At 36.1% G+C, this 14493-nt stretch overlaps 1 protein-coding gene across 1 annotated transcript in view; it reads left to right on the top strand.

The window, feature by feature from the left end:
- DNAH5 (dynein axonemal heavy chain 5) overlaps window positions 1-14493 on the top strand; it is a gene marked incomplete at its 5' end in the record, with an annotated part of 122510 nt that overhangs the window by 47093 nt on the left and 60924 nt on the right. Inside the window, 11 exons of the mRNA XM_082752279.1 lie at window positions 411-567; window positions 1454-1666; window positions 2444-2668; window positions 3946-4118; window positions 5171-5349; window positions 6256-6443; window positions 6879-7073; window positions 7394-7528; window positions 8214-8321; window positions 12285-12438; window positions 13012-13158. Of these exons, the coding sequence (XP_082608405.1) occupies window positions 411-567; window positions 1454-1666; window positions 2444-2668; window positions 3946-4118; window positions 5171-5349; window positions 6256-6443; window positions 6879-7073; window positions 7394-7528; window positions 8214-8321; window positions 12285-12438; window positions 13012-13158 (1874 nt within the window). The remainder of the gene's footprint in view (window positions 1-410; window positions 568-1453; window positions 1667-2443; window positions 2669-3945; window positions 4119-5170; window positions 5350-6255; window positions 6444-6878; window positions 7074-7393; window positions 7529-8213; window positions 8322-12284; window positions 12439-13011; window positions 13159-14493) is intronic.

Consider the following 14493-nt stretch of genomic DNA (forward strand, 5'->3'; position numbering starts at 1 on the left):
CTAGGTTTCTTTTTTCTAAGTTTCTTCTTCTGAAAAGAAGGATTCTTTTCAGATCCTTCACATGTGTGGGGGAAATTCAGCATGAGGTACCTAAGTAGGAAGTTACTGGCCTAATAAAAGAACACTTCACTTTAATTTAATTTTAGTAGTATTTACATCATAGCTAACAATAAAAGCTTTCAATTAAATGATTTTTGATACTAAAAGTGTAATCTTAAAGCAGGTGCTTTACATGAAGTTACAATGAATAAGAATTATTGGAGTTACCAATGACATAAATTGCATTTTTTGCTATTTTTTTTTTCTCACAATGGCATTGTGTGAAATATCACCTTTTAAGAGGAAAGGATGTATAAAGTAACCTAACTCACTTTCTGTCTACTTCCTCCCCAAAATATTTATAAATACAGATACCTGGAAAAAAAACGCCTCCTATTTCCACGATTCTTCTTTGTGTCAGATCCTGCCCTCTTAGAAATTCTTGGCCAGGCATCAGACTCTCACACTATACAGGCACATCTGCTGAATGTCTTTGACAATATTAAAACTGTCAAGTTCCATGAAAAGGTATGTGCTGCCCAAATCTCAGAGTTATATTCTATCCAAATTGTTAAACAGTGTGTGATACCAGTTAAATAGCAAGCTACCTGGGTGTATAGGGCGTTTGACTGTTTTACCAAGCTCATCACTTACTATGATGCTGCATAGGCTCTCCTGGTATAAGGTTTAGTTTCATATCTTCATTTGTTTAATAGGAAAACTTTATATAGAATAGCAAAACAAACCAAACATTTTCACCAGTGCTTAGGTTTCAGAAAAAACACACCTAGGTACTGAACTGTCTTCTGTGGCTTAATATAGGCTAGCTTCCTCTCAGATGAACTTCAGATTCTTTTTGAGCATATTCATATGTTTAGATTGCTTGGAAACATGCTATTTGAAGAACAACTTTATTACACCCTTTATGGAAAAAATATATCATGACACAGATATTTTTTTTCCTCTGTATGTATGCATGTCCTTAGACTTTTGCTGCTTCCACATGCATGAAATTCCTTTCAATGACCATGTATTTTAACTTCTGTGTTTCCATTATTTTTTAATTTAAGATGGCAACTTATGTTAGGATATTAATGCACCACTAATGAGGGAAAGATTCCTTTACTGTAACTGGAAAGTGTATGCTGTCATTGAAATTTTACAAAAAAGTAAAATTCAAGAGTTGGTAGTGAATTGGGGTTTGCCATCATGTTCAGGTGGCAATGTTTTGTTTATAGCCTTTCTTTATACTTAAAGCAATGATTTTATTGTTTTCATATTTGCTTAAAAGATTGGTAAAACTTTTATTTACCTTAGTAAATTTAATGAAATGCTAGCAGGAAAATCAGGCAGCTATGATAAAATTGATGATAAATCTGTAAATCACAAATTATTCTTGCCTTGCTTTTATTAGGTATATGATCGTATATTGTCAATTAGCTCACGAGAGGGTGAGACTATTGAGCTGAGCAGACCTGTAATGGCTGAAGGTAATGTGGAAGTTTGGCTGAATTCTTTGTTGAAGGAATCCCAGCTGTCACTGCATAATGTCATTCGCCAGGCAGCTATGCATATCCAGGAAACTGGTTTCCAGCTGACTGAATTTCTTTCTACTTACCCAGCTCAGGTAAAATCTTTGTTAAATTAATGAAAAATTGCTCACAGATAGGTTAGCACATTGGAGGGATTTTCTTGTCTCTGCAATTAAGATTGCAACCAGTAATACAAATGCAAAACTGACATTTAAATTTATCTTAATCACTCCAGTCTTTTAAATTCCAATTTACATCTCTGAAACCAAAAAATCAAAACTTACCCTGAAGCTCTTGTTCAAAAAGATGCTGAATACAATAAATTAACACAATAGAGTTAACACTATTTCTTTACACACTTAATACCTAAGTACTGAAGGAAAAGTAGTAAAATTTTATGTTTGTTTATGCATTCAGGAAAACACTGTATGTTGCCAAAGGCTCAAAGCTGTGAGTGACACTGGGGGAAAATTATTTTCTCTGTATGAGCTTCTTCACTTGTGATCAGGAATGTTCTTGGAAATGGAATAAAAAGTTCATGAATTACTGAAGGAATATACTAAATTGAAGCATTAATTATTCTGTTAACTGATTTGTTATTAATTATATCTTATGTAAATTATAATGAATGGTTGTGTCAGCTGTGCATCATAGGTGCTATCTCTGAGACCTAAATGCGGACTTTACTAGATGCTTATGAATGGAGTTAGGACACAATAAATGCATGGGTTGAATGACCTCTATATGGAAGCATGAAAAAATAATTTCATACAAGTAGGCAGAATCATTTATTTATGTTTTTTGTTTCTGTGAATGTACATTTAAGGTGAAATAGAAAAGATGATGAAGCATACTCTTTCATGTTTCATAAGGTTGGGTTGTTGGGGATCCAAATGATTTGGACACGAGACTCAGAAGATGCTTTGACTAATGCCAGGTATGATAAAAAAATTATGCGAAAGACAAATCAGTTTTTCCTGGATCTTCTAAACAAGCTGATAGATATGACAACAAAAGACCTTAACCCAGTCGAGCGAATTAAATATGAGACATTAATCACTGTGCATGTGCATCAGAGGGACATCTTTGATGGTCTGGTAAGTATTGAAAAAATTATTGAGATATGAAGCAGCAGTCATGTGAAAGAAGACAGTGTAGCTATGATGTATGAATGTCTGCATCTTAAGCCCAACAATTAACTTCAGGATTGTAATGACTGCGTGGCTTGGAATATTACAGAAATGCAGGTGTTGCTTCAATATGAGTCATAGCTTCTCTTTAAGTAATTGGGTTGTTGTTGGCTTCCCCCTCTCCCCTGCAGCCATAGAAGAATCTTATAGTGCTTTGTGTTCGCCCATTTAAATCAGATGTGTCTGTTGTGTGATCAGTTAGGGACTTCTTTTTCCTCATCTGCTATGTGGCAAGTAATCATCCTTTCTATAGACTACTTTGGGAGTCTTGAGGAATAAATAGAATGATTATACATGTATAGTGTTACAGTACAGGAGCAAGCCTGATGTTTCTTGAAGCTGCCATCATCACTGTTCTAGTTTCAGTAGCATACCTAATTATTACTTAGAGATTTTTTTATTCACTTCACACCTTCTTATGCAGCCACAGGATACTGAAATTAGGAAAGTGAAAGCATTTACTCCTTAAACAATTGAAGTTAAAAGCTAGCATGCCTTTTACCTTCAGGAATCTCTGGACTTAACTCTAATTATGCTGTCTGGGCTGAGTTTTAACCCATCGCGGATAGGCAGGCACCAGTGTAGGTGCTGTTGTTTCACTTAAAATCCTAGCAATCCTGTGTGAAGTAACACTTCTAGATACAATTAAATTGGGCCTCTTTTTTGATAGGTGTTTTAATATTCGGTTGGTCAACTTTGAATTCTCCCAGCTCTGTTGTATTTCTTAACACGATACTTTATTAAAAACAAGCAAACAAAAAATCACGAGCTTTGTGATAAAATGTAAATCAGGAAAAAAAGGTACTTCAAGACAGTGTCATGGTGTGCAGATATTAGTTACGTTTCTTCTGTTCAGATATGAAAATAAAATGATAGAGTTGAATAGTAGAAATAGGAATTTTAATGTTAACTTAATGACTTTTGTGTAAGGCTATGGACTGTACATTTGTACTTAGAATTTCCTTTCCCTTAGTGTGGTTCCAGGGACAGCAGCAACACTTAAGGATTTTTCTGTGGTAGAAATCAAAGTAAGGTCTCCACTATTCTTGTGCTACTAGCTTACACAGTGTCTTTCATTGTGTTTGCAGTGCTGCCTTTACAGTACCACTTAGATGAGTTAATATCAATGCAGAAATTAATGTTAACCATGAATGCCACACTCTCTCTTTTTCCTCTTTTCTTAGTGTTGCAAGCATATCAAGAGCCCTACAGACTTCGAGTGGCTGAAACAGTGTAGATTTTATTTTAATGAAGACTCTGATAAAATGATGATTAATATCACCGATGTGGGTTTCACATACCAGAATGAATTCTTGGGCTGTACTGACAGGCTTGTCATAACTCCTCTTACAGACAGGTGACAAAGACTGATTTTATTTGTTTATTCTTTCACTCCACATCTAGGCATTTACAAGAGCAATTTAGTCATTCTTATTATATGCAAAATAGATCTCTGCAGAGTTTGTCCTTCCCAGTCTTTATCAAAGTCAATAAATTTACATGAAATATGTTAATATTTTTGTTTCTGTTCCATACAATATGGACTACCTTCCAACCAGCTTTATTTCTGCCACATGCTTTTGTGTTCATTATGTATATAAAGCATGGGATTATGATCCATGTGCTAATACGATGCTAATATACTCAAGGATCAGGTACATCCAACAGGTAACAGTATGCAGAGAGAGAGGACAAAATACATGTTTACAGGCAAGTAATGGTAACAGCTAAGGAAGAATAAACAGGACAATCAATTTTATTCAGTTGCAATAAACTGGTAGGCCTACCTACCTAACTTTAATAACACACAAAAAGATTTATAAACAAAATGACTAAATAAGTGACAAAATAAGGGATATGAAATAAATAGATTTTTTAAACTATTTCATACAGAAAATTCTGCAACTTCTCTTTAGATACCATTGACAGATGGTGTTCTACAGCATCACACACCAATCTCATTTATGAAAATGAGATACACTAATCAAGTTTTAAAGGTGGATAAAATGTCAAAGACATCTGTCCTTTATTCTTGTACTCCACAGTATGATGTAGTTCAGAGCTACTTTAGATAAAGCAATTTAGGAACTAAGCTAACCAAACTGGTTAGGCAGAGTAGCTGTAACTTTTTTCTTCCCTTGTGATCTTTCAGGTTGCTGGTTATTGAAGATTTTCTGTTCTTCTGCTTTTTATGTATGAAGACTAACCATAGTATTACTCGCATGAGAGGCTGAGTGAAGGGTTTTTCTTCTGGCTGATTTAAATTGTAATTAGAGGCATGTCATTTCAGTACTTTTCTTGTCTTCTTAAATATGTTCTTCATGTGACACACTTGAGTAAGAGCCTCTGGCACAACATAGAAAACTGTGTACTTTGCCTGTTAAGTGATGATAGCTTGTTGTCTTTTAGATGTTATATCACTTTGGCTCAAGCTTTAGGCATGAATATGGGTGGAGCGCCTGTGGGACCTGCAGGAACTGGAAAAACTGAAACCATCAAAGATATGGGACGGTGTCTTGGTAAATATGTAGTGGTCTTCAACTGTTCAGACCAGATGGATTTCCGAGGACTTGGGAGGATATTCAAAGGTAAGATGTGGACTATATGAAGGTTACAAATGCTTAGAGAACAACTTTGTAAGTCAAGATTAACACATAATCAGCAGCTGGTTCTCTGTCTTTTAACAAACACAAGTAATTAATATCTTGATATGAATGTAAAATACCATTGCAACACTCTCTCCAAGAAACAGATGTGTCTAAAAAGATTAGACAGTTTATGAAAGGGCATATAAATACCCTTAAAATAATCAAGGGGGACTGCCAATGTATGCATGTGTGAAATTTATTACTGGACTGGTGGAATGTGTTGGATTCAGATTTTAGTATTTTGTCATTACAAATGTCAAAGTTCTTACCAGTTGAAAGAAATACATGAATAGCAGTAGATACATTTAAAACAATTGGCGCAGCTCACTGAAGGTAAATACAAACATTATTTTAATCATCAGAAATTGATACCAACTGTAGTGATGATGATTCCCACCCCCTCCCCCAAATAGCTGTGGAAGAATGGAATTCTGGCACCGAGCGGCCTCTAGCTCCTTTTCAAGTGAAATTGTCTTTACTGTTCATTTTATTATGTGAAATAAGCTACTGACATTACATCATATTTTCATAGACTTATTGCAGGGATTTTCTTGGAGATAGGGAGGAACAGAAAAAATGTTGAAGATACTGATAAAAGGAGCAGAAATCTAATGTTGTTGTTTCAGAGAACATTGAAAAGCTTGAGGACTGTAGAAACTTTGTACCTTCTTACCTTAAAAAGAATCAAACTTTTCTGCTTGTTCCTTACTAAGCCCTCCAAAAGACTTTTTTTTTTTTTTTTCCTAAGGCAGATGAATCAGTTTTTTTTTTGTGTGTCTTATGAATTATACCAAAAAAGGATTAACAACATAATCGTCAGATGTTTAGTTGCTCTTCTCTTTGAAGGTCTTGCTCAGTCTGGCTCCTGGGGTTGCTTTGATGAATTCAATCGTATTGATTTACCAGTACTATCAGTAGCTGCACAGCAAATTGCAATTGTGTTGACATGTAAGAAGGAACATAAAAAAAGCTTTATTTTTACTGATGGAGATAATGTGGAAATGAACCCTGAATTTGGCATCTTTCTTACTATGGTAGGTATTCAGTAGGTTTCTGATATGCCAGTGATGATTGTATGATTATCGCTTCTAACCTGATATGTTAAATGTACTTGCTAACTCTGATGTCGCTCCGTTCTTTGAATTCACTGACAATTTGAGATGTGAGCATTGCTAACAAAGACAGTTTACTGAGTCTTTTTCTTTGACATTAGGTAAAAGTAGCTAGTCAAAACTGGACCTGTAAGACAAATGAAATCTAGATTTGACGTGTTCAGGTGTCATGTCTTTCATACCTCATATATGAGAGGCTAAAATTCCATAAAGATATGGTGATAAATTTAGCTGATAATTCATTTTTAAAATGGGATTTAAAGCCAAGAAGTTACTTTTGTCAAATTAGACTATATGTTCCTTTGCTGATTCTTTGGTTTCTGCACAGTAGTCAACATCAGAACTTCTTCTCTCCAGAACCCAGGATATGCTGGACGGCAAGAACTTCCTGAAAACTTGAAGATCAACTTCCGTTCAGTGGCCATGATGGTTCCTGATCGTCAAATTATAATTCGTGTCAAGTTGGCTAGCTGTGGTTTTATTGCTAATGTTGTATTGGCAAGGAAGTTCTTCACATTGTACAAGCTGTGTGAAGAACAGCTTTCAAAACAGGTGATAGTTTTCATTCGCAGAAAAAATTATCTTAAGGAAAGACTATAAATGGTGACACAAATTATTAGTATTAATTTGTGCATTTACCTATTAAATCAACCCATGAATTTTTTCACTTTTTTCATTTCTGTTCTCTTCCCCATCCTACCATGGGAGTGAATGAATGTCTCTGTGGTTCTCAGGGGGCATTGTGGGTTACACAGATATTAGCAGACATTTGTACCACAAGTACCGCTTCTCATACCTTGAATGATAAGTCTGAATTGTTTCATTCCCATAAACTAGGGATTTTTTTTTCCCAAACTTTGTATATAATTTAGGTGCATTATGATTTTGGCTTGCGGAATATATTGTCAGTGCTACGCACATTGGGAGCGGCAAAAAGAGCAAATCCCACAGATACTGAGTCTACCATAGTCATGCGTGTGCTGAGAGACATGAACCTGTCTAAACTGGTAAGATCTGAGGACACAGTAAATTAATTAAACTATACTTTGGAGCCAACTGTTTCTGGGCTTACAATTTAAATCTGTTCAGGTGATCACAATCAGACTGGATGTGGCCTTTACTCTAATTCTAGCTTGGAAATCTTGCATTCACTGGATGACTTGATTTGTTCAGATTATTTTTTTTTAAAACTTATTTCCACTGCTACCTACAGAAAGAAATGACCAAATAGATCTCTGTGTAATAGCCTCTTTGGAAGTTTTGGCCTAAAGCTTTCTGCTTATTGTATTTAGTCACTCTTTAAAAATGTTATTTATACTAATGAGTACTACCTCAACAGACTTAAATAGTTAACAAAACCTCTTCTGATGTGATACTTCATCTCCTTTATTATCTTTTATACACCTTAGACAAAAAAAAAATCTATCTGTATAAATGGCATTACTAAAATACACTTTTTTAAATTAAACTGGTATCTCAGTGGCTTATTTTCAATAACTTCATTATTGGAGGCATCACACAATCTCCTTCTGCTCTGTCCTGCTAGTGTGTTTAGCACCTAAAGGGTTACCATAGATTGTTCCTTAGGTTTTTAAATATTTCTTTAGCCCACAATAATTAAAGGTTGTCTTTTGAGATGCTAGAATAAATGGAAAAAAAAAGATATTTTTTTTCTCTCCTGCTTTTCCCTAGATTGATGAAGATGAACCCTTATTCCTAAGTCTAATTGAAGATCTGTTTCCAGATATCCACCTTGATAAACTACAGTATCCTGAATTGGAAGCTGCTATTGACAAACAGGTAATGTTTCTCCTGATATGTGCTGTTGTGGCATAACTAGTATGATGAGATGTCTGTAGTAATTACTGGTGCTGAATCTACCCAGCTGGTAAGAGTAAGCTTTTCCATAAATCTTTATCATTGGCATATAAATATTCGTCTTATCATTAAGGATGTCACTGAATTGTTGTGGTGTCCTGTGGTTTTCTTGTGAATCATTTGTGGAGATAGGTCTGAAAAACATATGTATGTACATTTGCCTTATGTGAATCAGGATTTAATAGTTGTATAAAGCCTAATCAACAGAATATGAGCTTGAGGAAAGATTTTGCTAAAATAGCATTTCCTCTATTTCAGTTTCCATTAGATCTTATGGAACATTGTGATAGGGCTGACTTAAGAACATCAGTGGGATTTAGAAAGTTAATGAAGTATGAACACTTAAATGATCAGTTTTATTAAACTTTCCTCCAGAATTTCAATAATTCCTCGAATAATTGTCTAATAGTTAAACATAGAAATAAAAAGCTCAAAAAATCAAGAAAAAGAAGAAAAAACAGCATGAAAAAACACATTTCTGAAGAATTTGAGTAAATGACTTCTCATTTACTTATATTTAATATGATTAGTTATAAATAAATAGGCCTGTTTATGGATTTCTTAGCAAGGAAAGGTTGAATCATCAGCTAATGTCTATAAAACTGTTTTGCTTTCTGTAGTTTATACAGTTGTTTTTAAAAAAGGACTCTTAAATTAAGCTTCCATTAGGAGAAACTATATGAAACCTGAATCTTATGCTTTAAACTGTCATTTCCTAGTAAATTAAAAGGAAGAGGTGATAATAACATGGTCTTCATAGCTCTACTGTTGGTAAACTACGAAACCAGACATAGAAGGTATGGTCTTCCATTTAAAAAAAAAAAAATAAAAGTATTCCATTTAACAGCAAACTGTATTGGGTTTATGTAGCAATTGCATTTGCATGGTAGCAGGTGGGCTGCTGGAGTGGCCTCTGTGAGTAGAGCCCAGCAGCTGCCCCATGTCAGATTAGAGCCAGCTCCAGCTGGCTCCAAAAGGGACCTGCTGCTGGCCAGAGCTGAGACAGGGAGAGATCCCGTTGGGCCTCTGGGAGAGCAGATTGAAGAAACGGAAAACAAACAAACAAGCAAACAAAACAAACAAAAACCACTGCTGTACAGCAACAGCTGGGAGAAAGGAGTGAGAACCAGCCCTGCAGACCCCAAGGTCAGTGCAGAAGAAAGCACACAGCCATGTTGGAGCAGTTCTTGGAGAGCTGCTGCCTGTGGGCAGCCCATACAGGATCACTTTGGGAAGGATGGCATCCTGTGGGAGGGACCCCACGTGGAAGAGGGGCAGAGAGAGACCCTGAAGGAGCAGTGGAGACAAAGTGCCAGGGACTGGCCACAGCGCCCAGTCCCAGTTCATCTGTGCCACCTGGGGATAGTAGCTGTTCAGTAGAGGGTGGATGGGCGGGGGAGGTGTTTTTAGCTTGCTTTTTAGTTTCTCAGTGTTCTAGTCCACTAGTGATAGGCAATAAATTATATTAATTTCCCTATGCTGAGTCTGTTTTGCCCATGATGATAATTGGTGAGTGATCTCCCTGTCCTTATCTTGGCCCTTGAACCCTTTCCATTGTATTTTCTCCTCCTTTTTTTTTTTTTTTTTTTTTTTTTTTTTTTTTTGAGGAGTGGGAGTGAGAGAGCAGAGTTGTGGTGGAGTTCAGCTGCATAGCATGGTCCAATGCAATTTAGTGCAGTGACAGCGTTGAAATTTTTGGTAGTTTATTTGGGGCATTTGCTTAATGCTGTGCTTTATTTCGCATTCTACTAAACCTTAGTATCTAGAGAAACCCAAAGTGGTCAGCCAAGTTTTGTTTGTCTTGGATGAGGATCAATGATTTGTTGAATGGAGCTCTTAGTTGTGTTTTCGGAGCTGCAATGATTCAGTACAATGAAAACAGCTAGGTTAGGACAGAGTCAACTTTAAGAGGGCTGTCTTTATTAGGGAAGGGAAGCAGAAGCTGTTGTGAAAAGATCATCGAGAAGAAACTGTCATTACTTGAATGAAAGTGTTTTCCTGTGTTTATATGTTGTGGTGGGTTGACCCTGGCTGGCAGCTATGCCCCCACACAGTCGCTTGCACACTTTCCCCTAGTAGTATGGGGGAGGGATTTGTATGGACAAAAATGAGGAGAAATAAGCTCATGGGATAAAGTCATTTTGTAAGTGAAGAAAAAAAAAAAGAAGAGTCTCCAAGCAACAGCTACTTCAGAGAAACTTCCCTCCAAGTTTTATTGCTGAGCATGATGCCGTATGGTAACAAATATCCCTTAGCTCTGTTGGGGTCAGCTGTCCCAACTGTTTCCTCTCCCAGCCTCTTGCCCACTCTCTGCCTATGCACTCGCAGGGCATTGTGAGAAATGGAGAAGGCCTTGTTGCAGTGCAAGCGCTGCTCAGTAATAGCCAAAACATTGGTGTGTTTTGGTCATAAATCTAAACCACAGCACCCTATGTTCTGCTATGAAGCAAATTAACTCCATCCCAACCAGATCCAGTATGTGTAACAGCTGTTAACAGAGGTTCTTTTCAGAACATATAAAGTCTGTTTGTGAACATGCTTCTCTTTAATATGAGTGATATCTAGTCTACAAGATTATTGCAGAAACCATGTGTATTAGAAATCATTAAGAAAAGATCAGTGCCCATTAGGACTTGATTAGGCTGAAGGAATAACTGAAGTGACCATCTTGTTTTATGTGAAGATGGAAATCAGTTCAGATATATTCTTCGGGTGCATCATTACCTTGTATATGTAATATTATTGGGATAAATATTATTTATTTATTATGTATATTAAATATCCAGTAAATATTACTGGATACATGTGGACTCTGGAAAGAAGTTTAAAAGCTATATTCATTACTTGAAAGGCAGCTTGATTGGTTTGTTGTTAGCTTCAAGAGCTGTTAAGATGTAAATGAGCAGAATTTTGTCATGTTTCCATGAAAATGGTGCAAATGATGTCTTCACACATGATGTGCTTTGCAAACTCCATTGCTTCAGCAGTTGTGTTCTTGATGGTGCTGAAGAGATGGTGGCAGCTTGTACTTAGTGGTTGGTGTTGATAAATTCATCCTGTGCAGCCTTCTTTTCTTGGCTTCCTTGCAGAGTGGAGTAAATAAGTTGAGCTGTCATGAGTGATACAGCAGGTATTAGTGCTAGCCTAAGCACTGGCAGTTTTAAAGTTTTCTTTAATATACACAGTGATGTGATTTAATATATGATGAGAAAAGCACTCTGTCTCAAAAATATATATACCCATAAATACACACATGCACATTTATATACTGTGGCAGTCCTCTGGTTTCAGAACTTAGTTGGTTTCAAACAGGAGATTTCATGGGGTCATCATGACAGGAAGGTTAGCCTGAAAGCTTTAGCGAACTTACTGGTATAGAACGATCATATGATATTCAATTTTGAAACAGCATGTATTTTCTCAGAAAGGTAACATGCAGAAGTTACTCCAAGATCTCTCTGCACACTGAAAAATGTTTAACAGAATGATATGCAGAAGAACTTTAGGCTACTGTAGGAATTTAAGGAACTTTATAATAAGAAACATGCCATAATAATAACAATAATAGAATTTTTCTGACTGGTAAGTGAATGACGTTTCATAGCTATGAAAGACATTGCTAGGAAGAGTGTTTCTAAAATTCTTGTCTTTTTCTTAAAATGATACATTAACCCTAAAAAAGAGTTAAAAAAAAATGGTTTATCTTAGCTTATTTTTCTGAATACATATTTGAACACCAAAAAACTCTTCTTTTTCCAAATAGTTTGTTATATACACAAAACCTTTAAAAAGAGTGTAGCCTTCTACTGAAGAAAGATTATTAAAATACCAAAGTATAATGTGCGCTAAAATGGTGGCAATCTGGATTTTTGTTGCTATCTGTAGGTGGAGGATGCTGGACTTGTTTGTCATCCTCCTTGGAAACTGAAAGTTATCCAGCTTTTTGAAACTCAGAGGGTAAGACATGGACTGATGACATTAGGGCCTAGCGGTGCAGGAAAAACTACTTGCATTCACACTTTGATGAAAGCCATGACAGGTATGTGAACGTTTATATTATAAATGTTATAAAATTTTGCTTTGTTTCTTCAAAGGTAGCCTCAATTACTTCCCTGTGAGGATAACTTACTGGAAAATCAGTTTCAGTGTATTGTGATACTAAAAATTATCATGGTAACATCTTTTAAAAACTTAAAAATACTTGACATTCAAATTCATATAATATATACATCCTGTTTTCCATATATCAGAAATTTTTATTCTAGAAACATTGAGAAAGAGAAGTACTGCCTGGGTAGGCAGCTGGAAAAAGTGGTTAAAGCATCTTACTTGTTCAACTGAGGTAGTGCTGAAAGCTACCCCTCACCATAAGTAGTTAGGTCTCTTCCTTTTTGAACACAATTCACAAGACAGGGTCTTTATCTGCAGGATAAAATAACTACTACTTCTATCATTTTGTGCTGCTAGAAAATTTTCCAAGTAAGCACACAGTGTCACTATAATGGTGAATGCATATTAAACCATCCACATGGGTGTAATGATGTTGAATTTGTTGAAGTTCTCTGACTTTTGAAATGAAATACCATAACTAACTGATGATCTGCCTGCATAGATTGTGGACAGCCACATCGTGAAATGAGAATGAATCCTAAAGCTATAACTGCACCACAGATGTTTGGACGTCTTGATGTGGCAACCAATGATTGGACAGATGGAATATTTTCAACACTCTGGAGAAAAACTTTAAGAGCCAAGAAAGGTATACCAAAGAAAACCCTTCCTCCAAAACAAAACAAGCTGCAGCTCTCTCTAAAGCTGATTTATTTACTTATTTATTTTTGAATATAGCTGTAAGAACTTCTGTTAATTGTATTTAAAAAGTCTCTGGTCTAAATGCTTTGTGTTGAAACTGTGTTGAGTAGCAAATACTGTTTTGCTTTTCCCTTTCTTTGAAATGAGAGGCTTTTGCATGAAAGAAAGTGAAAAGTCAGAATCTTCTCCTATAGCACTGCTATAATATAAAGTTTTGGTGCTGTCAGGATTTCTACCAGGTCTCAAACTGCGAAGGGTGTGAATCTTCTTAAGTTGTATCATATCTGCCAGCCCTGCACATGCCACAATCATGTGGCCACATGCCATCTGAAATGTTGCTAGATAATTCCATTTAGGCAACTGATTTCTGCCTGACATATACAAAATAATTCAGGCATATTCGTAGTCTGCTATATTATTTAAAGGAGAGGCCTTGGTGGTTTGGTGCTAGACAGATTCTTACTTGTTTTGTCACACTATTAGTATACGACCTTATTATTAGACCATTTAGACTAAAAAGGAAGAAAAAGGTGTAAAGAGAAAATGCAAGCATTTGTTGTTCAATTTAAAAAAATCCATAGTCTTTAAGGATACAGATTCATTAAAATAGAAAAAATAATGTTTGGATTTAATTTTATTGGTTTTGTTTCAAATTTGGAAATGTAGTACCCTGGGGAATGTAGCATTTCATTAATTGTTGGTGCTGTTTTTTCCCTCAGCATGAAATATTAAGTTAGTATACTCACATGACTTTCTCAGTCAGATTCACCATTTGCAGTACTCCTTTAATGACTCTTTATGAAGACCATCTCATGCCTGAGAAGCCTGTAATATAGCTATGAAAAAACTTTAAATATAAAGGTGTTTGGCTAAGAAGTGAGTTTTCTTATCCTGAACCTTCTTGATTCATGCCTAGCAACCCAGCATCTAGACAGTAAAGATTCTCTCTGAAGGCAGATGAGAGTGGGACTCTGACTACAGAGCTATCTGGCAATGCACAGCAGGGCTGGCATCCTAAGGGACGGGGAGCTGAAAGCCAAGGGGACTGCCAGGGCAAGGGCCTTGCCAGCTGGGGTTGGTTGCCCAGTAGTTAGGTGAGGTGAGCAGCACAGACCTAGACCCTCCCGGGAAACACAAGCATGCATTAAGATACATTTGCAGTACTAAGTGGAAAGAGCTGGAACAGCTCCCAAAGGAGCTGGATCAAGTTTATAAACTGGGGAATCAAAACCAATAATCTTTTCTTAATGGTCCTTTTTTATATATGAAAGTGAGCATGCTA

The sequence above is a fragment of the Aythya marila genome, assembly GCF_965140915.1.
Source record: "Aythya marila genome assembly, chromosome: 2".
Taxonomy (NCBI): domain Eukaryota; kingdom Metazoa; phylum Chordata; class Aves; order Anseriformes; family Anatidae; genus Aythya; species Aythya marila.